Raw genomic sequence first — 24,942 nt, 5'->3', positions numbered from 1 at the left:
TAACGTTACAGTTTCTTTCAAGTGACAGAGGAATGGAAATTGGCAAATCAGGAGGCAAGTACAAATAGAAGCAAAATAATAACAGTCTTCTTCCAGGAGGGACTAAAATTCTTTTATTATGCTCTATTGTAATAATGTTTTCACATTTTATTTTATTTTTCTTTAAATTTAATGTCATGTGTACATTCTCTTCTCTTACTCTTGGGGAACCAAAAAGATAATGGCTAAATAATTTTTGAAATATTTTAGTTATGATTATTACCTTAAGGCTGATTATTTGTTTTAAGGAAATATCAACTGATGAAAAGCAATTTTCTTCTGAACTAAGATCTTTTCTAACTCTAAAATTCTATTATTCTCAGATTTGTAAATGGTAGAATACATTTATCTATAGAAAGTTCAAAAATATTCTCATTCCTTTTTTTAAAAAATTCACATTTAACCATTTCATATGCTTCAGGACATGACTTTATAAATGTGTTTTAGTTTTTTGCCATAAGTATATATCATAGGTCTATGCTGAGCACAATACTGGCAATGGGAAAATTTTTCTTGGCCTAACTTTAAAAGGTCAGCCATCCTTGATTTTTTTCACTACTAAGCTTAGCATGGGTGTGTGTGTGTGTGTGTGTGTGTGTGTGTGTGTGTGTGTGTGTGTGTTGGGGGTATGTTTGGAATCCCTTTTCTCTGTACGGTCTCACAGTAACTGAGGATGAATACTTCTTAATGCCTTGCTGCAGCTGAGCCCGTTGGCGTAGCGTTTTGCAAGATGTTTAATACTACTTATCTTATTTAGGTCCATCATGTGCTAAAAAGGGTTGAAATAGCAATTTTATGACCCGTAAGTATTCTCTTAATGATAAAATACTGGGAATGGAAAGTATTAATAAAGGGAGATTTTAGAAGAAAGATGCCAATTCTGAGGCGTATTACTTTCCAAAACTCCTTCAAGTAGAAATCTTCAGAGTTGGTAAAAGACAGTGCCCACTGAGATCTCTTAGCCCCCAGGAATCAGTTAATCTTAATCCTCATTTACCTCCATGCTAGCTAATGCCACATTTAAAAATATAAATTTTACTTTAGAATAGCTTTAGACTTGCAGAAAAATTTAAAGAAATAGTACAAAGAGTTCTCATATACTCCCAATTTCCTTTTTCCTATTGTTAATATCTTATATCAGTATAATACATTTGTTACAACCAAGGAACCAGCACTGGTTTATTCCTATTAACTAAAATCCACAGTTTATTAGGATTTCACTAGTTTTCCCCTAATGTCTTTCTTTGTTGTTGTTCCGGAATTCCATCAAGATGTCATGTTACATTCAGTCGTCACATCTCCTTAGCTTCCTCTGGTCTGACAGTTTCTCGGACTTATTTTGGTTTTAAATGACCTTGACTGTTTTGAGATGTTCTGGCCAGGCATTTTGGAAATGTCGCTCCATTTTGTTTTGTCTGATGTTTCTCAGGGTGACAATGGGGTTGTGTGTTTTGAAGTACCATTCTTGTTATATCATATCGTGTCAAGGGTACATACTGTCCATACAACTTATCTCTGATTATGTCCACCGTGACCACCTGGCTGCGGTTGTATTTGTTAGAATCTCCACAGTAGAATCCCTCCTTCCCTCCCTCTTTCCACATTGCAATCTTGGGAACAAAGTCATCACATGTAGCCCACGTTGAAGCACTGGGGAGTGACGCTTCATCCCCTTGAGAGGGGAGTATTGATATCAATTATTTGGTGTTCTGTGCAGATTTATCTCTTCTCTCACATTTATTTATTTGTTTAGTACTTATCAGTTTGGATTCATGGGTGTTTATTTTATACTTTGGCTTATTATCCAATACTATATTATTTATTTTGTTGCTCTGATTGTTCCAGCTTTGGGCTTTGTAAACTCTTTGAGTGGGCTCCTGGTGTCCCTTTTAACCCATGCTCATTCATTTGTTGTTTGAGCACTTTCTCACTCACTGGCACTAGACAATGCTGCAAGGCTCATGTTTTCCCTGCCCCAGCCGTGGAAGCAGCCATTTCTCTAAGGAGATCTGGTTCCTTTGATTGGAGAGTGCTATTAGAAACCAAGATCTGAGCGCTGGGTGTGCGTATTGCTATTGGGGTGTCATTGCTTCTAGGCCCTCTGAGAGGACAGAGCTAGGAAATACATGTGTATACGAAAGCATGTCTATACCCATGTCTGTACTTTATCTGTTGACCTACTGACCTGGCCAAACATGGGTCCATAGAGATGTCTCCAACTCTAATTGGTGCCATATAAATTCTTTAACTTTACCTCCTTGTTTATTTATTAATAGAACCTCTCTCTAACCACCAGAAAATTTGGCTCTCACCATCTGCTATCTGTTCCACATACTTGTTTGATCCCAGCATGCATGTATAGCAGTTTCAGAATTTTTAACCTATACCCCATGCAGTACCATACATTTTGATTCTTTCGTTCTTTTTCTCTTCCTCTCCACTGGCCATTCATCTTACCTCCTTACAGGAAGAGATTTGACCCAACCCAGTGTAAACTGATTAGCAAGAGAGTAAGGAGCTCTTTAGACAACTTAAGATAAGATAGTCACTTGGCCACCTTAGAAACTATGATCCAATCTCATCTGTGATGGCTCATACCATCAGTGCACTCTGGCTTTATCATTTCCTTGTTTCTCTGCCCAGAAATTATACATATTCCCTTTTGTATGATAGCACACATCTTAAGCTGTTGTTTCAATCAAGAGAGAGAGAGCTTATGTTGTAAATATAGGAAAGAAAGTTATATCTTCCCTAAGCACTGTTCCAATATTTCTTTGCCGTAGTTCTGTGTCCATTATAAAGGCAGAATTATAATGCAAATAGAAAAACTATAATAGAAATAAAAATATATAATATTGTCTAAGCATAATAAATTACAAAGGCACAAAGAAAACAGCCCAGAAAACATAATTTAAGGAAATAAATGTTGGTAAGCTTGTTTTTTTTCACTTCCTTAAAGCATACACAGCAGAGTGTTATCAAAGAATTATTTATCACACATGATTTCTCTATAATTGTTTTTGTTATTACTTGGCTTCAAAAATGTATTCTCATTGACCTTCAGATATGTAAAGGTATTTGGAGGAAAACTGAGACTGTCTTTACCGCTGTTTTGTTTTCACAGGGCAGCTGTCAATTTGTGTGGAATCAAAACCAGAAGTTCTTTTACTACGATTCTTTTCTAAACGATCTTTCAGTTACAAGTGGAATACTATGCCACATCTGTCTTACTTTCTCAGTGACTGAAATGATTCTGTGTGGGAAAAAAATGGATATCTAAAATGTCATATAACTATTAAATATTATAAAAATACTACAAACTCTCATATTAAGTAGATTGAAATTTTCTAAGAATGCCTGTCATTCAGTTCTCAGATCTCAAAAGGGAAGACTGTTCAAACCTATAATTATTTTATATGATAACTATCTAGTCACATTTGCACAGGTATTGCCTAACTAATAAATTTCTGTTTAAATGAAAAAATAAAACCTTCATGTATTCTCTGAATTTTTACCAGATGGTGGTATGGGGAAGTGGGGAAGTTCTCTTAGGTGTGGGTTTGTTTCATTGGGAAGATAGACTGAGCTGTGTCATTTAAAATGTTTATATTCAAATGGTTAATGACTGTTTCTCAAGATATGCTTTATTTTATTTTAGACAGGGTGTCACTGTCTTGTACAGGCTGGCGTGCAGTGGCACGATCATAGCTCACTGTAATTTCAAACTACTGGGTTCAGGTGATCCTCCTCTCTCAGCCTCCTGAGTAGCTAGGACTGCAAGCACATGCCACCATGCCTGGCTAATGTTATTTTGTAAGAGATGGAATCTCACTGTGTTGCCCAGGCTGGTCTCAAACTGAATATACGCTGTATTTTAAAATGTAGATCTCAAGTATGAAAAGGAAAGTTCTGATGGATGACGGGTTACTCTTTTTTTTTTTTTTTTTTTTTTTTTGAGACAGAGTCTCACTTTGTTGCCCAGGCTAGAGAGAGTGCCGTGGTGTCAGCCTAGCTCACAGCAACCTCAAACTCCTGGGCTCAAGCGATCCTCCTGCCTCAGCCTCCCGAGTAGCTGGGACTACAGGCATGTGCCACCATGCCTGGCTAATTTTTTCTATATACAGAAGTTGGCCAATTAATTTCTTTCTATTTAGAGTAGAGACAGGGTCTCGCTCTTGCTCAGGCTGGTTTCAAACTCCTGACCTCGAGCAATCTGCCCGCCTCGGCCTCGCAGAGTGCTAGGATTACAGGCGTGAGCCACCGCGCCTGGTCTGGGTTACTCTTGATAACATGACAGTAGGTAAAAATTAACATTGAAAACAATCAGAAAATTTCAACTTTCACGTGGAATTTATCTACCAATTTGTTCTTATCCGCTTGTAAATGCAAAATATACTGGACTTTGAAAGAATTTATAGAAAATTTTAAGTGGCTTCTAATGGCAAATTGGTCCCAAAGAAAAATTATAGACATATCAATGGCACTGTTGGTATCCTGGTTGTCTGGAGGAAAGAGAGTATTCTGCTCATATGACTCAAAAGTGGGTGACAGTTCTCTTCACATTCATGATTTAAGAGAAGTACAATGGCAGTTTGGCCAACTGTGCCAACATATGGTTTCCAATTGCAAGTGTGGTTTATGATAGGAAAAAATAGACTGTGCATCATTGGTTCAGATGGAAAGCAGGGTTTTTTTAAATAGAGTGTCGGGGAACTAGATATGTGGGTTAGGAGATAAAGATCCCACTCCATTGTAAAAAAATGAGAACTAGTTGTGTGTCTGTAGCCAGAGAGATGAATTGAGATGGAAACTTTAGTTCCTATGTTTGTAATAGTCAGCCTTTTATATTTTGCAACATTTAAATTGTTCAAAAGCAAGCCCTTCCTTGAAAGTTCAGCATAAAGTCTCCGTGAAGAAGAAAAAACCATGCACTCAATTCCTCCGTGGGTTTGCCCCTTAGTTCAGGGAAGGCAGTTGGACAGCAATAGAAGGGAAGTAATGATTTTACTTCTTTACTCTGGCTTAGCTTCAAAATCAGCCTATCCCCTGTACCTCTAAATGTGCTATAGCTCAAAGGAACCACTTAGAGAAGTATCAGTCAATGCAGGACTTGTATCTCCAATTTAGCCTAGCAGTGCACAGCCTCTGTGCATCTCTGCTCAGATAGCCCCTGGAATTAGAGTAGACTTCACTAGTGGGAGGAATGGGATTTATCTGTACTTGTTTGGAAGGAGAACTCATGAAGATTTAGGAGTTGGCATCTGTTGGTTATCTATTTTTAAAATTCATTTTGAGATTTTCCTGGTTCTTGGTGTGTCAAGTGATTTTTGATTGAAACTTGGACATTTTTCTTTTTTTTTTTTTTTTGTGATAAAAGCCCCAGTGTTAAGAAACTTGGACATTTTTCTATTATTTTATGTGGCTCTAGATCTTTTTGAAACATTTTGTTTTAATTGACTTTGTTTGATACCTTTGTAGCAGGGGAAGCAGTGGTGCCACCTTGTCACTCCCACATGGAGATAGGAAACCTGGTTCTTCACTTGTCCTCTATTAACACACTGTGTGTATGTCTGGGTGTCCTTGTCACTGCTGAGTATGGGTGGAATTTCCAGCTCCCTACATGGTCTCCCTGACATTAAGTGGCCTTGTTCTGGTGGGTAGTGGCTTGACACCGTCTCTGTATTGGGGGCAGGGAGAGACACCTGGTTATTGCTGAGTAGGGGTGGATGCCCAGACTTCCTACATGGTCTCCACCGGTAACATGGAAGATGCTTCATTGTCAGCTGCCAGGGCATAAAGATCCTGGCTCTCTACTTAGTCTTCTCTGAAACCAATCTAGCAGGGGTGTTAGGGGTACTTGTTCAAGCCTCATGAGGGTAGAAGTCTAGCATCTCCACTCAGCCTTTGCTGGTGTAGGTGGTCACAGTTTCTTCTGTGGTGTTTGGCTGGAGTAGAGCAGTTATTGTCTAAAAGTTTTCTGTCTTGCTGATCTGCCCCTTTCCTGGTCCTGTGGCTAGAGAGAGCAGACTTTTGCTGAGGCTTTTTTGCTCTCTGCCTGTGGGCATTTCTGGGTTGCTGACTTCCATGCTTGTTGGTGTTCCCAGGGTTCTGACTTCTTCTGCTGCAAGTCTGGAATATTTGAGGCAAAAAGAAAACCCAAGGATGTCACCACCATGTTGTTTCTTAGGTTCTGAAGTCCCAGACTGGTCTTACTTTCCCTCACCTTACAAAGTCTATTTATATTTATTTTATATATAATATCCAGGGTTTTCTTGTTTTTTAAGTTGAATTTAGCAAAAAGGATAGGAAAAAATAAGTCTACACCGTCTTCCCAGAAGCAGAAGTCCTTGCTGTTCTAGTTTTGGTTTTATTTGTTCTTTTTTCTCCCAATATTATATGATGAAAGTTTAAAAAATACAGAGAAGATGAAAGAATTATATTCACCTCCCCCTTATAACTATCACTTGGATTCAACACTTACCGATTTTACTTTATTGCATATTTATCCATCTGTCCAGTCCATCTATCTGTCCATTTGTAATTTTTGATGGACATCAGTACATTTTGCCCCTAAACATTTCAGCATGCCTATCATTAATTAGACTTCACTATTTGTTTATTTTATATAAAGTGAAATGCACAAAATCACAACTACCATTTGATAAGTTTTATATAATCCCACCATTAAAGAGATAATTTTCATCACCCCCAGAATTTCCCTCAAGCTTCTTCTCATTTAATTCCTACCTCCCTTTCCTTCCAAGAAGAAACTACTGTTTTGATTTTTTCTTCTTCCTCCTCTTTCTCCTTCTCCTCTATCCTCTTCTTCCTCTTTTTCCTCTTCTTGCCATAAATTCATTTTGCCTATTTTAGAACTTCCTATAAATAGAACCACACAGTATGTAATCTTTTCTGTATGACCTTTCAGCACAATATTTTTGAGCTGCATCCATGTTGTTGTGTGTATCAATGGTTCTTTTTTATTATTATTATTGCTACGAGCTGTTTCATTGAGTGAATAATACCATACTTTATTCACTCTGGCCTGCTTCCAGTTCTTTGCTATTCAAAAGTTGGGGTAATATAAGTCATTGCTATCTCCCCTCTGTTTGGAACGTAGTGCAAAACAACTGAAGATTTTGTACCTTTCTTCTGGTTAATAAAACAATAAAGGTGTACAAAGCTATGTTTTTAACACACAGAATACGCAACATTTTCCACATATTTCTTGTTGTTAGTGATAGCTATCCATTTATTTGAAGCTGAAAACTTTGTAATAGAGTCAAAAGATAGCTTTAGCATTGTAAAAATAGAATTTAGCTTCTTGACACCAAATTGTATTTTGCGAAGGAGAAACCATGATTTTAACTACATCGTAACTGTAATATTCATTACTGAGAATGCCAAACTAGCCTCTGGAGGAACATCCTATTTCAGGAATACTTAGAATACTCAATTTCTTCACGAAATATTGATGTGCTTGTTGCAGATGGATTCAGCACTGTTTCACAGACCCTTTTGTGTCTGGCCCCACCTATTATGTAAGCGTTTTGCTTCTTTTCTCTTTCCCCAAAATGATTTCCTAAGGGAACTGTAATGTCTGATTGATTGATTGATTTACTGATGGATACCAGGGGAGTCCTACCAGTTGCGAAATGGGACAAAATAAACTTTATATGTGATTCCTGAGAAGTGGACATGCTTACTGTTAACAGTCCAGCAAAAAATAGATGATGTTGTTTCCAAATTTTATTATAACCTTTCTCTGACTTTATTTTTCTCTATACAGTTGACGGACTGGACAAAGCTTCTGTCGCAAACTCAGATGGCCCCACGGCAGGTTCCCAAACACCTCCCTTCAAGAGAAAGGGCAAACTGTCCACCATTGGGAAAATCTTTAAACCTTGGAAATGGAGGAAAAAGAAGACAAGCGACAAATTTAGAGAAACCTCAGCAGGTATGAGTGCCATATGTTTCTTAGAAGATATCCTAAGGTAGAAAATTATGTTTTGCAAGGTTTCTTTTTTTTTTTTTTTCTTTTTTAAAAAAAATTGTTGTGTGTTTGAAATGAAATTATTTCATTTAAGGAATGAAATAATTTTATTCATTATTAAGGATGAAACAACTCAAGAGTTCTGAGTTGCCTTTTTTTTGTGCTGACTTTGGCTTTCTAATATATTCTTAGCTTTAAATTTATATAGAAAACTGATGTGTGAGGAGGGGCAGGTGAAATATTGAAAAATTAGAAGAGGAAATGTTACCCATCAACACTGTGGCCATAAGCATTCACTTTGACATATGCATACCGTCATGTGTATATCTATCTAGCGCTAGTAGCACAGTCTTATTTATTAACTAAAACTTTTTAAAAAATATATTTTTGATGTATTTTTTCTATGAATAAGATTGAAATGGCTATATGAAAGAAAGGTGTTGCTGTGTTTGTTTAATTTTAAATTTCCATCATATCCTCAGGACAAATAAATGGTCTGTGTCTTAGGAGATCCGTAACCCTATTGGTGTAAAAATTTTTGATTGTTAATTTAAGTTGTAGCTTTGTTAAACCTTAAGAAGTACATTGTGGAGTGCCTTTCATATGGACTCACAGAGGAAGTTGGCTTTAAATCTCAGGCTAGGATTAAGCCCAATTTAAACTAGTGCCAGTGTCAGTGGTGTTTTATTTAAGATAGAAAAACATTTCTCTTTTTAGTAAGTTCAACATTCTCCATGATTACTGTTCAAAACAATCCCTCATCAAAATCCCTCATTGTACCAGTGTATATTGTCAGCGTGTATACTGGGTCGCCGAGCATATTGTATTGGTCTGTGCTAAGATAGAGCTGATCTTTCTTTCTAGAACTATGAAATGAAATAGAAAATACTAAAAACAATGTAAAGGTATGGAATAGGGAAAATTGCCTCTGATGCATTTGCAGCTATATTATTTCTTTGAGCATCTCAGATTTAACAAGAAACAATGATAAGCTATCCGGGCTTTATTTCAAAGTAATCATGGAGGAGTGGTAAGATAGGTAAGAGTGTAGATGAAAGAAGATTGGCAGTGAGCTGATAATTGTTTAAGCTGGGCAATGGGTACATGAGGTTTATTATTCTCATCTCCTACTTGTAAATATTAGAAATTTTCCAAAATAAAAAGATAGAAAAAGAAGAGAGACTTGGCTTATGGGATGGATGCTCTTCATTGCCTAATTAGCTTCCTGAGTTAGGAGGCAGTGGGTAGTGGGGGACAGAGTGTTGAGTGTTGTGCTGAGTGGTGTTCTTGCCACCAAGGTGCTGAGTGACCTTGTGCAAGTCAGATCAGCCTCTGAGCTTTGATTTCCTTGTCTACAAAATGAGGGAGTTGAATGAGCTGAATTTTAAGGTGCTTCAGTTCCAGATTTTGTTGTTGGTCTTCAAGCAGACGCTTGATCCTTCCAATCCTTGGCTGGGCATCTTGTTGTCCTTTGTTCTTCGGCTGTAGATAAAACCACACAGGCCTTCTTAAGTGCCTCTCTCTTGTGTTTCCCTAAGCATTGGGAGCATCTGGTTCCTCGAGTTACCATGACTACCCGAGCTGGGAGTAGGGCTCCAGACAGTAGCATTAAGAAGATAATGAGAAGAGAGGATAGAAAGTCTCTTCACTTGTCTCTCTTGCCCTTTACCTAAATCTGAGCTATTAACTTTTGTCTCCTTAAAGGAGAGAAGACATCTACAAAGAACTTCCCCGTTCTCTTTCGTTGTCACCTTGTTTTAAATATTTTAACAGTAGGAAGGCTGTAACACATTTCCACCAACTCTGAATATTTAAGAATAGTCTTTTTAAACAGCATTTAAGTGTTATTTTATGTTATCCTGTGTTTATTCAGATCGAGGATGGCCTATCCTTCTTTGTATTCTGTTTCCTTTTCTAATTCACACAGGATTTTATGTAAGTGTAGCTCTAAGAAGTTATTTGTGACTACTTAACATCGCTGGTTCCTAAGGATGACCAAACTACACCAAAAACCTGAAAAGTTATTTAATGTCTCCTTGGCCTATTTTTTTTTCCATCACAATTGCTACATAATAGAATAAGAACAAGCCAAGTACATGTATTAACCATCTTTTGTGAATTTCTGTGCTACATTTACATGTAATCATTTGTTTTAAATCCACATGCCTAATGTTTTATTTGTTCTTCATAAGATGTCATGCAATGTCCTGTTATAAAGTATTTCACTGTCACTTTATTGTGTGTATTTATTTAAAGACATATTTTTTTTTGGCCAAGACATGTGGAATATATAAGTAAAGCTTAAAACAAAGGCATAAAATGGTGTATCACATATTAGTTTTCTTCACATTGAAGAAAGACGTCCTGTCTAGAAGAAAGCTGATGGGATTTGGAAATAACCAAGAGAAAGGTATTTTCTTCTTTAAAAAATTATCTCAAACTGAAATCGAGCTGTTTGGATATAATCAAGGCCATATGCAGTCTGGCAATTAATGAAGGACACCTTAGGCTAGACCCACAATATCTTGGGGTTGGAAAGAAGGTGCATTTCTTCTGAGAACGTGACTCTTTTATGTTTGTCCTTCTCTTAAACTCCTGTCTCGATGCGCACGTGGACGTGAATCTTAACTGTGTTCCACTATGCAGTGAGTAATACCACTTTTCCTAGTGTGGATTTTTGTTGTAGGAATTTTTAATTGGTAGTAGATAGGACACAACACTAATTTATTGATGCCATTGAAATACTGTGTTTCCTGTTAAGGTGGAAGGTAAGAAGGGTCTCATCCTTGGCCTGTTTGGGTGGTTCTTGAGTCAACTATATTTCTGAATGTTCCATATCAGCCTGTAGGGCATCTTGTCCTGTAAGACAGAGTGGCTTGTGCCCGACTTCTAGTTCTCTGGCCTCGTTTTAAAGCAGAAAATTACTGGTATCTTTGACTCTAGTTCAGGCTATTCAGGGTCTGGCGGTTAAGGTTCTAGGGCAGGAGGATGTCCCTCATTGCCATCTACTTTCCCCAGGTACCTGTCTTCATTGCTTTGCCTCTCCTCTTCCTCAGTCCATCTAATCTCTAATTCTATCCCTTCCTTATATCCAGAACTAAAAATGTCACTTAATAACCTTCTCCCCTGACATAATCACTTCTTCCTGTTTTGATTTGATTTGATTTGTGTTTTGGGGGGTGAGGTTTCTTTCTTTGGATCTTTATATATGCTCGTATCTCCCCAAAGCTAGGAGTATAAACAAACACCCCACCTAAACACAGTTATTCCTCTCACTTCTGCATAGTTCGTTACCATCAAGACCAAACTTATTGAAAATCCACCCCATGGCTGCTGCTTCCACGTTCTCCTGTCACTGTCATTGCTTTTCCCACTGCGGTCTGTCCCCACACCCCACACTCACCGAGGGGCTGCTCCAAGCCTCATTATTGTTAAATTTAGTGTCATTCTCTCATTTTCATCCATCCCAGTCTCTACTGATCGTTCTTTCTTGATTTACAAAATACCTCGTTCTAGGTTTACAAAAGCTGTCATTATCTTGGTTGTCTTTGACTTTTCTTTCTCTCTCTTGCCTTCTCCCTTCCCCTTCTCATCACCGCTGACTCCCTGAGGGAAGTTTGCTACATGCCTCAGCCCTTCTCTCTGAGTGTGCCCTTCTGCTCAATCCCCACATCTCTCAGACTGGCCCACGCTCTGATACATCTACCCAGGCACCTGATGGGCAGCACTACCTAGCCGTGTGTTGTCTCAAAATCCATTCATACAGTCTACGTATATCCACATAGAAAATGTGCTACCTGCCAGGCACTGTTCTGCAAGCCCAGTGTTCTGCAGCAGATACGCAAGCAAGGTTCCTGTCCGCATGGAATTTTCATCCTAGCCAGGCAAGGTACTGAGAAATGCTATGAATGGACACCAGGAGTGAAGGAAGAGGGAGTGGAAAAGTACTATGTAGAAATGCTTTCCACCAAAACAGATCCTCTGCCAACCCCTGCTATCCTTGCTAGTGTAGACATGGCTTTCTCTGGCATCCAGACTTTGACTCATGGGGTCTCTCACCATCTTCAACATTCAACCAGTTCTTAAAACATTTGATTTATTTTTTCCTTGTGCAGGGTCTTTAACATTAGCCTATCTTCTTAATCCCCTTTGTCTAGTCCTTATCACCATGTCTCAACTACTGCAGTGTAGCCTTTTTGCTATACTTAGGTATTTGCAGCTGGCTGTAGAAAGTCCAGAGTGCTAGAGAAGGCAGGGCGAGGCTGGGTTCTGGCAATAAACCTGCCTATGAGGAGAACTTGACCTAGCTGGTGAGGTGGACAGAGGAGGGTCAGGATGGCACAGGTTGTCATGAACTCCGTGGTAACATCTTCACAAATCTCAAGCCAGCCAAATAGAGTAATGGGTACTTCACAACAAAATGACGCATGTTCCAACAGGTAGGGTAGAATCACAGGGCATACAGGTGAGTGATACTGGGAAATTCAGGCAGGCCTCAGTAACCGGGGTGTTCTTTACTCAGGTAGGAGTATGTGGGTAGGGCAGGTAGTGCTTTATCTTGGGGAACAGACAGACTCAAACAGAACCCCATCTGTTTTTAAGGAACAAGGGAATGGAGCTGGTAACTAGCATAGGAATTAACCAAAAGTCTGAGGACAGAGACTTGCTATATAAAGTGGAACCCAGGGGGTGGATTTGGGGAAGGGGTCTTCTAAGACCCCATACCTCTGGTGCTAGAGTCACTGTGGCCAGATGGCACAGCCCCAGAGCTGGGTGGGCAGAGAGAGGAGGATTTGCTATGGGTGGCAGCAGCAGCCCCAGACGTGTAGATCTGAGAACATAGGTGGGCAGAGCACCCGTCTCTCCCTTCACCCCTCCAGACCCTCTCAGGTGCCATGGTGAGGGAATATTCCTTGGATGGAACTTTGATCGTGTCACTTCTTGCCTCGAAAGTGTGACTGACCCATATTGTTTCCTGATGAATTCCAGACTTCTCAGCTCTCTTTGGTTTAACCAAACTGACCTCACCTACCTTGTCTTTCTCTCTTAGTCCACATCCCTGGGACTTCAGTCACGGTGGGTCACCCACTGAGCTTCTGGGTCTCTGGCTTTTCTTCCTGCCTTTCCCTTTTCCTCTGGGCACTTCCTTCACATGGCTACACCTGTTGAAATACTAGCAACCATTCAAGGCTCAGTGACATATCTCTTCTCTCTAAAGATATTCTTGACTTTGATTCTGTAGCATCTGAGTAGGAGCCTCCCTGCTTTGCTTGTACTCCTGGTAGGATGTGTATATTTTGACTTTTTTTTCTAGTTGAAGTGTCTTATGCTCCTAATTGACTGTGTAAAGTACTTAAGGGCAGAGACTATCTCACTCATCTTTGCTCCACTTCATATGGTGCTTTATGTAAGAACCTGAACCTGAGATGTGCTCAAAAAATATGCCTTGAATGGCTTATTTATTGAATATCCACTATAACAAAAAATGTAGTACTGGGTGCTTTAGGACTTTATGAAAGAAATTGAAGATTAAAAAAATATCATAATGAAAAAGAAAAAGACCATCAAATTAAAATACTAGCCAAAACCATATACTTCTCAATTATAACTATGTACCACTATTAAGAAGCTAATAGAGAAAATTTCCCTTTCCTGCATTTTGCCCTTATTTAAGAGTAAGTTATACTCCTAAATAAAGAGAATCAAAGAAGCTTATTTTCATTCAACTTGTGGTTTTTTTCACGTTGCTAGTAATGAGAAAGGAATGCCTGTCTAGATATTTAAGTAATGTTGTTACCTAAAGTGTCAGCATTCTAGGAATCAAACTAACTTATAGAGAGGCATCTGGGGAAAACCTTAATTTACTTAAGGGACTCTGCATTCCCTAATAATAACGATGATGGCTAATTTTTATTGAATGCTATTATGTACCGGTTTCTACTCCAAGAACTTTATTCATATTAACTCATTGAATCATCAAAGCAACCTTATGAACTGTGATCTTTAAGTGCTCCTCTTATCCCAGCTCTTCCGGTGACAAGATTGGGGCCAGAAAATTCAGGTGATTTCCCAAGAAAACACACCTTGTAGGAGGCGAAGGCCATATTTGAATAAGGTGCCTTAGTACTTCTGAGCGTTATATTGTATTATATCTCAAAAAGATAATTTCCTACCCAGAGCAGTAAGGATCAATCATTAAAAGGTGATTCTAATGCATGGATTTGCTTCATGCACTAGTTTTCACTGTAAGAAGGATTTGGTCTGAAGAATTATTTTGGCTCTACTTGACTGGCCTGATTTCAGTAGTGTACATGTAGAAAAATGTTTGGCAGGGATCAAAGTTATGTTTGGTCTTATTAAACGATAATATTCTCTGTAACCATAGAGACATAATGTCACTACTTGGGATTATTTTTCATATCTAGAAAGTAGGACAAAATTAAAGGATTTGCCCAAGGTGATATTTGTTAAGGACTACTCTGACGGCCTTTGTAAATGACAGCATTTTGATTTTACTTATCTCATTCCACTAAGAAGTTGGAAATGCTTTTATGTATTATTCAACTTCACATCATATTGGGGAAGGGGAGGGAATCTCTTCCTTTTACCAATTTACTATAGCAGAGAAAAATTGCATAACCAGCCAAAGGCCACATAGCACATCCAGGTCTGTGGATCCAATTCCAAGGACATCTAATTCCAAGCAAGGAACTGGAATAGGGAATTTGGGGGGAGGTTACAGTTTAAAGTAGGGTGGTCAGGGAAAGTTTACTGGGAAGGCAACATTTGAGCAAAGGCAGGAAGGAGGAAGGGAAGGCTCTGAGAGAAATCCTGTTGAGTAATCACATGAGTTAGACCTAGCATGCATTTCCTTTTATCAACAATGCATGACTACGTGTGATTTTACTCCTTTGCAAACTTTACTGTGTCCGATAATTTAACAATTAAAATCCCTCATGTTCATGTACCTCATGATTGTTAATCTTGATATCTGTGACCAGCACTGTGGCTCCTAACAAATCATGTAATTTCACTCTACACAATTCTACCAGAATAGCAGCAGGAAATCGAGAAAGGGCTTTTAAACTCTGTAATATAAACATTTTGTTATGGCTTCCTTTCTTCAAATCAAGCCTAATGGAGTTCAAGTTTCGAATCCCTCCTCATGTTGGTGGTTTTTGGGGGATCAAGTCCTACTGACACTGCCTATGTAAGTTGAAATAATAATGCATTATTGTGTCTGTCTGTAAACAGTGCTGAACTGACATACTGGTGCTGTCCCAATGCTGCATTTTTAGATTACTTGGAATTATGAGTATCTTCCCAAGCCCATTTGCAAAATTCCGATTAACCCACAATATGCCTGAAGCCTGGTAACTATTAATACTTGTTCAAATACAGCCAGACACTATTTATTGTTGCTGTAGTAAAACACTGAATTTTCAATTGAAATCGAGAATTTTAGGGTTGCAAAGGACCTTACCCGCCATCTTGTTCTGTGTGTAAGGCAGGAATCACCCCTTTCTCCAGCAACCCTGATAACATATAGTCATTGAGCTTCTTCCTGAACTCCTAATTCTAAGCTCTGACTGTTGGAGAAGTTTTCTTTTGTACTGGCCTAAAACAAATTATCTCCAATCTTTCTAACTATCCCCTTGGGTGGTAGTGGTGGAGTCTCCTAATCACCATTGATACATGGTCATCATTCCATCTTTTCTTAAAGTTCTTTCACTCCCTTTTTCTGTTTTCAATTTCAGAGTTTCTCAGTATAACAGCATATTAAATTGTCTTGTTTACTGAGTTTTTGTTTTTGTTTTGAGACAGAGTCTCGCTTTGTTGCCCAGGCTAGAGTGAGTGGCGTGGTGTCAGCCTAGCTCACAGCAACCTCAAACTCCTGGGCTCAGCAATCCTACTGCCTCAGCCTCCTGAGTAGCTGGGACTACAGTCATGTGCCACCATGCCCGGCTAATTTTTTCTATATATATTAGTTGGCCAATTAATTTCTTTCTATTTATAGTAGAGACGGGGTCTTGCTCTTGTTCAGGCTGGTTTCGATCTCCTGACCTCGAGCAATCCTCCCGCCTCGGCCTCCCAGAGTGCTAGGATTACAGGTGTGAGCCACCGCGCCCGGCCTTGTTTACTGAGTTTTTATTGAGTTCCAGGCTCAATGCAGTGCGTGCTGGGGACAGAGGGACACACAAGCCTGACACGCTGCCTGTTCTCTGGGAGTCCACAGGGTTACCCATGTGTCTGGCCATACTTCACCACCTCCCCCCTTTTTAAGCTATTTTAAATCCTAAGCTAACGTGGTGACTTTCCCCCAAATTCTTATCACTTGCACTTCACCAACCACATTTTCACTGTTTAGAATCAGGTACAAAATAAGCGTTTTCCTGCAGGTACACACACGGTCCTCGTAGAGTCCTAACTGGCGTGTTTGCTTCTGACGGTAGACCCCCACTTTGTGTCAGATCTATCTTTTTCGAGTTGTCAGGACTCCTGTGCCTGTGTCTCAACGAGTTACTTCTTTATATTAACATCTCCTGTCCCCTTTGTTTATTGCTCCTGCGATGAAGAGCTCTGAGCCCGTACAGGTCATGCCCAGACTTCTTGGATGCTCTTGTCACTGCAAGTACCATAGGTCTCTAGCCTTGTTTTTTTCTGTTCCAGCTGCTATCCTCCATGATATCTGTTTTGATACTATTATCTGAGTGTTTTTTCTTCCTCTCTAATGCTGTTTAAGGCCGTCTTCCATAGGCCAGTTGAGTGAGCGTCTTCCCAAATGTCATTTCTGTTTTCACATAATGGGCCCCATCTCTTGTCAGGCTAGGGCTGTCGTACTAACGTTATGGTCCAGAAAATCAGACTTGTCTTTGACACCATCAATGCAGATAGCTTCTCACTGTCTTCCCTGCTCTTTTGTATATAGTAATCTGTGGGCGGAAGAGGAAAAAACCACACCCCACCTTCCACGCCTTCCTGTTTTCTGCTCAGGACTTCTGACTGACTGGACTGTCCACATTGCTTCTGGGGAAGACAGTTATTCCTACTTTTCAAAGTCAGGAAAGGAGGGTTTGGGGAGCCTTGGCGTGCCCTCCTTCCTGTCCCGAGAAGCACACTGCGAGACGACAGCGTTCCTTCTGCCTCAGCCATGCAGGGCTGTGTGAGGCTGGCATCTCGCACACCTCAGAGAGCGCTCCGTGGTGACCACTTTCTGACACTTCCTGCTGCCTCTGGGGCATCCTCCTTGTCATCCATTCCCGCAGCACATATCTGCACTGAGCTTCTGCCATGTCCCGGATGCTGGCCTAGGCACCAGGGATACAATAGCAAAAGGGGAAAAGTCCCCAAGCTCATGAAGCCTGGTATTCCAGGGAGGAAGATTGTTGGGGGGAATCAGAGCATATATGGAAAAGAACAGTGGGCCAGTGAGAGAAGGGGCCTTGTCCTTGGGTCTAGGCTCAGTGTCTCTGGTTCCACTCTTCTCCTGGCTTTCTTACCTGCTGTCCAATGCCAGATCTACACAGTGCCTCAATTTTTCCTCACCTTTGTGTTACCTTTTTTCCTCCTGTCAGCCTCTTAACCATAGTTTTGGTTCCTTTTTTTCTTCCTGAACATGTTTCTTTTTGTGACTCCCTTAACGGTATTATTTTTTCTATTCCTTCTAGATATCTTTCACCTTTTCCAGACTACAGAAAAGGGAGATGTTCTCCACCTGCTTTCACCTTCTTTTTTTAGTAGGAAAACTGGTTTATATTTATAGATCACCTCTTGGTGGCTCCTCTCTAAGGAGGAAGAATAGAGGTGACAGCCAAGAGATCGCTAGAGTGGCTTGCACACAGTCCAGAATTCGGGGTCTCAAGGTTACCTTTGGTCATTTTTGGCAGCCCCTCTTGGAAACATTCTCTGTAAACTGCCCCCCAGCAAACTGGGGCCCTAAAAATAGAGCTTTTTTGCTGAACACTAGTTTGTGCCAGTCATGTCAAACCTTTGCCCTTTCAAAAAACACAAATAGCTTTTTGACTTTTGTGAAGCCTTTTCCTGTGTTGCCTCTCTCTCTTGCTGGGACCATGAGTCAATGAGCCTGTAGTCCACAGGAAGATAGATTTATTTATTTTTTTGAGGCAGAGTCTCACTCTGTTGCCCAGGCTAGAGTGAGTGCTGTGGTGTCAGTCTAGCTCACAGCAACCTCAAACTTCTGGGCTCAAGCAATCCTTCTGCCTCAGCCTCCCGAGTAGCTGGGACTACAGGCATGTGCCACCATGCCCAGCTAATTTTTTCTATATATTTTTTTAGTTTGCCAATTAATTTATTTCTATTTTTAGTAGAGATGGGGTCTCACTCCTGCTCAGGCTGGTTTCGAACTCCTGACCTTGAACTATCCACCCGCCTCAGATTTATTCTTTTTTTTTTTTTTTTTTTTTTTTGAGACAGAATCTCACTTTGTTGCCCAGGCTAGAGTGAGTGCCATGGCGTCAGCCTAGCTCACAGCAACCTCAAACTCCTGGGCTCAAGCAATCCTCCTGCCTCAGCCTCCCGAGTAGCTGGGACTACAGGCATGCGCCACCATGCCCGGCTAATTTTTTCTATATATATTAGTTGGCCAATTAATTTCTTTCTATTTATAGTAGAGACGAGGTCTCGCTCTTGCTCAGGCTGGTTTCGAACTCCTGACCTTGAGCAATCCGCCCGTCTCGGCCTCCCAGAGAGCTAGGATTACAGGCGTGAGCTACCGCGCCCGGCCAGATTTATTCTTTTTGACAACTCCAGTGTAGACTCCTGAGATTTCCTTAGAAGTAGCTGTGGTGTGGTTTGCATGGGAGACAGATAAGCAAAGGCACCATGAACAAGTTCACTCTCTAATGCTGCATATGTGATATGACCTTCTCAAAAGAGGTCATTCTCTTGGTCTTTCATCATTTGGGTGTTTTTTCTTTGTTTTTTAATGTATATGTATGTGTATGTGTGTATAGTTCTAAGAATTTTAATATATGTATAGTTTCGTCTAGCCACTAGTACTGTCAGGGTATATCAGAGTTCTGTCACTCAATAAATCTCCATCATGCTATTTTTTAATAGTCATACCCTATTCCACATCCCTCCTCCCAGCTCTTAAACTCCACTTGTTCCTCATCCTGTCGACACTTGTATTGTCATTATTATTTTTTTTATTATGGTAAAAAAAGCATATTATAAAATTTACTATCTTAACCATTTTCAAATGTGCAGTTCAGTAGTGTTAAGTATATTTACATTATTGTGTAAAGAGATTTCTAGAACTTTTTCATCTTGCAGAACTAAAACTCTATCCCTATTAAACAACTTCCTTTTTGCCTCCCGGTACTTTCTGTATCTATGAATTTGCTACTTTAGATCCCACATATAAATGGAAGTACCCAGTATTTGTCTTTTTGTGACTAGTTTATTTCATTTAGTGTAATGTTCTCGAAGTTCACCCATGCTGTGCCATGTGACTGGATTTTTTTCCTTTTTAAGGCTGCAGAGTATACCACATTTTGTTTCTCCATTTGTCGGGGGACATTTGAGTTGCATCCACCTCTTAGCTATTGTGAATAGTGCTGCTCTGAACATGGATGTGCTGTCATTAGTTTTGTGTTAGCCATTTTAGTAGGTATATAGTGATATTTTGTCATGGTTTTAATTTGTATTTCCCTAATGGCTAATGATGTTGAACTTCTTTTTTCTTAATTGATGCATAATATTTGTACATATTTATGGGGTACAAGTGATATTTTGTTACAAGCATATAATGTGTGATGATTAAGTCCAGGGTACTTAGGATATTCATCACCTTGAACATTTATCATTCTATTGTTGGGAGCATTTCAAATTCTCTCTTTTAGATATTTTGAAATATATAATACACATGTTGTTAGCTACTGTGCTATAGGACATTGGAACTTATTCCTTCTATATCACTGTATGTTTGTGCCATTCCCCCGCAGCCCACCCCCTTCCCAGCCTCTGGTAACTATCATTTTCCTCTCTACCTCTATGAGATTGACTTTTTCAGCTCCCAGATATGTGCAAGGACATGTGATATTTGTCTTTCTGTACCTAGCTTTTTTCACTTAATATAATGTCCTCTAGTTCCATCCATGTTGCTGCAATTGACAGGATTTCATTTTTTCTTTATGGCAGAATAACATTTCATTGTTTATGTTTCATTTTCTTTATCCATTCATCTGTTGATGGTCACTTAGGTTGATTCCATATCTTGGCTATTGTGAATAGTGCTGCAGTAAACATGGGGGTGCAGGTATCCCTTTGATATTCTGATTTTTGTTCCTTTGGATAAATACCCAGTAGTGGGATTGCTGGATAATATGGTAGTTGTGTTTTTAATTTTTTGAGAAATCTTTGTAGTATTTTCCATAGTGGCTGTACTAATTTACATTCCCACCAACAATGTATAAGAGTTCACTTTTCTCTTCATCTGCACCAGCATTTGTCATTTTTAGTCTTTTTGATAGTAGCCATTCTAACTAGGGTAAGATAATATCTCATTGTAGTTTTGATTTGCATTTCCCACATGATTAGTGATGTTGAGCATTTTTTCATATATCTATTGGCCATTTGTGTATCTTCTTTTTAGAAATGCCTATTCAAATTGTTTGCCCACTTTTTAATGGGATTAATTGTTTTTGTGCTGTTGAGTTGTTTGAGTTCATTGTACATAACTCAACATAATAAAGGCCATATATGACAGACCCACAGCTAACATATGGAATGGGGAAAAATTAGAAGTCTTTCCTCTAAGAACTGGGACAAGACAAGGATGCCCACTTTACCACTCCTATTCAACTGGGAGTCCTAGCCAGAGCAATCAGGCAAGAGAAAGAAATAAAAGGCATCCAGATTGGAAAAGAGAAAGTTAAATTGTTCCTCTTTGCAGATGATATGATCTTATATATAGAAAAACCTAAATCTCTTAGATCCGAGAAACAGTTGCAGGATACAAAACCAACATACAAAAAGCAGTAGCATTTCTGTACACCAATATTGAACTAGCTGAAAAAGAAATCAAGGAAGCACTCACATTTACAATAGCTACAATAAAAATACCTCGGAATAAATTTAACCAAGGAGATGAAAGACTACAAAACACTAGTGAAAAAAATTGAAGAGGACAACAAATGGAACGACTTCCCATGCTCATGGATTGGAAGAATTAATATTATTAAAATGAACACACTACCCAAAGCAATCTACATATCCAATGCAATCCCTATCAAAATACCAATGATATTTTTCACAGAAGTAGAAAAAACACTCCTAAAATTTGTATGGAATCAAAAAAGCCTGTGGCTCACACCTGTAATCTAAGCACTTTGGGAGTCCAAGGCAGGAGGATTGCTTGAGGCCAGAGTTTGAGACCAGCCTGGGCAACACAGTAAGACCCTATCGCCAAAAAAATTTTTTTTAATTAGCCAAGTGTAGTAGTGTGCACTTACAGTTCCAGCTACTTGGGAGGCCGATCATGGAGGATTGCTTTGAGTCCAGGAATTCAAAGCTTCAGTAAGCTATGATCATGCCACCACTGCACTCCAGCCTGGGCAGCAGAGCAAAACCCTGTCTCTAAAAAAAAAAAAAAAAAGAACCCAGTATCCAAAGCAATTCCTGAGCAAAATGGACAAAGCTGGAGGCATCATTCTACCTGACTTCAAAATTTATTACAAGGCAACAGTGATCAAAACAGCATAGTATTGATATAACAGGATTTCATTCTTATTTTTATAGCCAAATAGCATTTCATTATTTATGTTTCCTTTTCTTTATTCATTTATCTTTTGATGAACCAGTGGAACAGAATAGAGATCTCAGAAATAAATCCATGTATTTACAGCCAACTGATTTGCAACAAAGATGCCAGGAGCATACATTGGGGAAAGGACACAGTCTCTTCAATAAATGATTCTGGGAAAACTAGATATTCATATGAAGAAGAATGAAATTAGACTCCTATCTCTCACCATATATAAACATCAGCTCAAAATGGATTAAAGACTTAAATATAGGACTCAAAAACTATGAGACTACTAGAAGATAACATAGGGGAAACACTCCAGAACATTAGTTTAGACAAAGAATTTGTGACTAAGAGCTCAAGTGCAAAGGCAACAATACAAAAATAGACAAATGGGACTGTATTAAACTAAAAAGCTTCTGCACAGCAAAGAAAACAATCAACAGAGTGAAGAAACAGCATATTGAGTGGGATAAAATAATTGCAAAATATTCATCCGACAGTTAACTTTTTTCATTTATTTATCTGCCATCTATATATCTTCTTTGGTAAAGTTTCTTTTTAGGTCTTTTGTATATTTTTTATTGGGTTACTTCTTTTCTTACTATTGAATTTTGAGAGTTCTTTATATAGAAGTTCTTCGTTGGATATGTTATTTGCAAATATTTTCTCCCACGCTGTAGCTTATCTTTTCATTCTTTTAACAATGTCTTTTGCAGATTAAAAATTTTTAATTTTGCTGAAATCCAATTTATAAATTGTTTATAGATCATGCTTTTTGTGCCATGTCATGCCTAACTCCAGGTCCCAAAGATTTTCATCCTATTTTTTTCTAGAAGTTTTATAATTTTATACTTTACATTTGGATTTGTGATCAATTTTAAGATAGTTTTTATGTAAGGCATGAGGTTTAGGTCAAGGCTCATTTTTGTATATAAATGTCCAGTTATTTCAATAGCATTTGTTGAAAAGGCCATCTTTTTGCTATTAAATTGTCTTTGTACCATAGTAAAAATCAATAAGTATATATTTTTCATCCATATATCCTCCTTTTCAACTCTTCTGACTAATTTTTGTTGAGCAGTGTGTTTTCTTAATGTTGAGTTTTGATAGTGCTTTATATTAATATCTTCTAGGTACAATGCTTTTGTCAGATATGTTTTTGGAGATTTTTTTTGTTAGACTTTAGCTTGTTTTTTCATTCCTTAACAGAGCCTTTGAAGAGTAAAAATCTTAATTTTGATGAAGTACAATTTATGTTTTTTCTTTCAGATCATGTTTTTGATGTCATGTGTAAGAAACTTCAATAGTATTTGTTGAAAAGACTATCTTTCCCCTGTTGTACTGCCTTTGCACCTTTGTCAAAAATTAATTGGCAACATGTGTGTGGTCTATTTCTGGACTCTCTGTTCTGTTCTCTTAATCTATGTGTCTGTTCCTTCACCAATATAACACTTTCTTGATTACGGTAGCTTTGTAAGTCTGAAAATTAGGTACTGTGTTTCTATCCTTATTCTTCATTTTAAAATTATTTTAACTAATCTAGTTTGTTTGGCTTTTCATATAAATTTTAGAATCAGCTTATTTATATTCTTGAAAAGTTCTTGCTAGGATTTTTATTAGAATTGCATTAAATTTATACTGCAATTTGGATAGAATTTGCTGTCTTTACTATGTTGAACCTTCTAATCTATGAATTGGTATGCTTCTCTATTTAATAGCGCTTCTATTTGTTTCATCAGCATTTCGAAGTTTTTAGAAAACAGTATAAGGGTGGATGTGGCAGCTCGCGTCTGTAGTCCCAGCTACTTGGGAGGCTGAGGCAGGAGGATTACTTGAGCCCAGGAGTTCAAGACCAGCTTAGGCAATATAGCAAAATACCATCTCAAATTACTAAAAAATCAAAGAAAAAAGAAAAGAAAGCAAAGAGCAAAAAAGAAAACACTGTTAGGTTTATAACTTTGTTTTCTTTATCTTTTTCAGCTATTATAAATGATATATATTTAATATCAATTTCTAATTGTTCATTGCTAATTTATAGAAATACAGTTGTATCATGCTACCTTGCTTAAACTCACTTACTAGTTCTAGTAGTGCTAGTGAAGATTTGTTAGGATTTTCTACATGGATAATTATATCATCTGTGAATAGGAATAGTTTTATTTTTTCCTTTCTAATGCATGTGCTTTTTATTTCTCTTCCTTTTTGCACTAGCTAGGACTTCTACGATAGTAAATAGGAGTGGTGAAAGTGGCTATCCTTGCCTTGTTCCTAGTCTTAGAGAGAAAGCGTCATTAAGTTGTTAGCTGAAGGGTTTTTATAGATGCACTTTATTAGGTTGAGGAAGTTCCTTTTTATTCTTGGTTTTCTGAGAGTATTTATTATAAATAGATGTTGAATTTCTCAAATGCTTTTTCTGAATGATTTGATATGGTCATGTGGGTTTTCTTCTTTAGACTATTATTATGGTTGATTAGATTCATAGATTTTTGGATATTGAACCAGTTTTGCATTCTTGGGATAAACCCCACTGGGTTGTAATATATTATTTATTTTATACATTGCTAGATTTGATCACATAATATTTTGTTGAGAATTGACAATATTGGCCTGTAGTGTTCTTTATACTATTGTCGTGTGATTTTGGTATCAGGGTGACACTAGGCTTATGAAATGAGTTGGGAACATAGTTTCCAATTCTATTCCTGGAAAAGATTGGGTAGAATTGATATTATTTCTTCTTCAGATGTTAAGTAGAATTCACCAGCGAAACATTCTGGGCTTGACGATTTCTCTTTCAAAAGTATTTTAAGCTGCAAATTCAATTCTTTAATAGTTATAGCACCATTCAGGTTATTTCTTTATCTGGGGTGAGTTTTGGTAGAGCTCTTCCTCTAGATGTCTTCATGTTTAGCCAACTACCTCTTCTCCTTCAGTGAAGTCCATGTTCAAATGCTGCTTTCTCAATGAGGTCTACCTGGATCTTCCTATTTAGAATCTCTCTTTTTCCCTAACAACATCCTTTTTTTTTTTGAGACACTATCTGTCCCTCTGTTACCCAAGTTGGAGTACAGTGGGCTCATCATAGTTCACTATAACCCTCTAACTCCTGGGCTCAGGTGATCCTCCTGCCTCATCCTCC

At 38.4% G+C, this 24,942-nt stretch overlaps 1 protein-coding gene across 5 annotated transcripts in view; it reads left to right on the top strand.

Moving 5' to 3' along the window:
- PHACTR2 (phosphatase and actin regulator 2) overlaps positions 1-24,942 on the top strand; it is a 249,735-nt gene that overhangs the window by 147,933 nt on the left and 76,860 nt on the right. For all 5 annotated transcript variants that reach the window (XM_076002910.1, XM_076002909.1, XM_020287240.2 and 2 more), the window contains exon 2: positions 7,829-7,996. In XM_076002910.1, coding sequence (XP_075859025.1) covers positions 7,829-7,996 — 168 coding nt within the window. The remainder of the gene's footprint in view (positions 1-7,828; positions 7,997-24,942) is intronic.

Source organism: Microcebus murinus, chromosome 5 (assembly GCF_040939455.1).
Source record: "Microcebus murinus isolate Inina chromosome 5, M.murinus_Inina_mat1.0, whole genome shotgun sequence".
In the NCBI taxonomy this organism is placed as follows: Eukaryota; Metazoa; Chordata; class Mammalia; order Primates; family Cheirogaleidae; genus Microcebus; species Microcebus murinus.
Note: the sequence above shows the minus strand (reverse complement) of the source record. Positions and strands in the feature narration are given on the sequence as shown.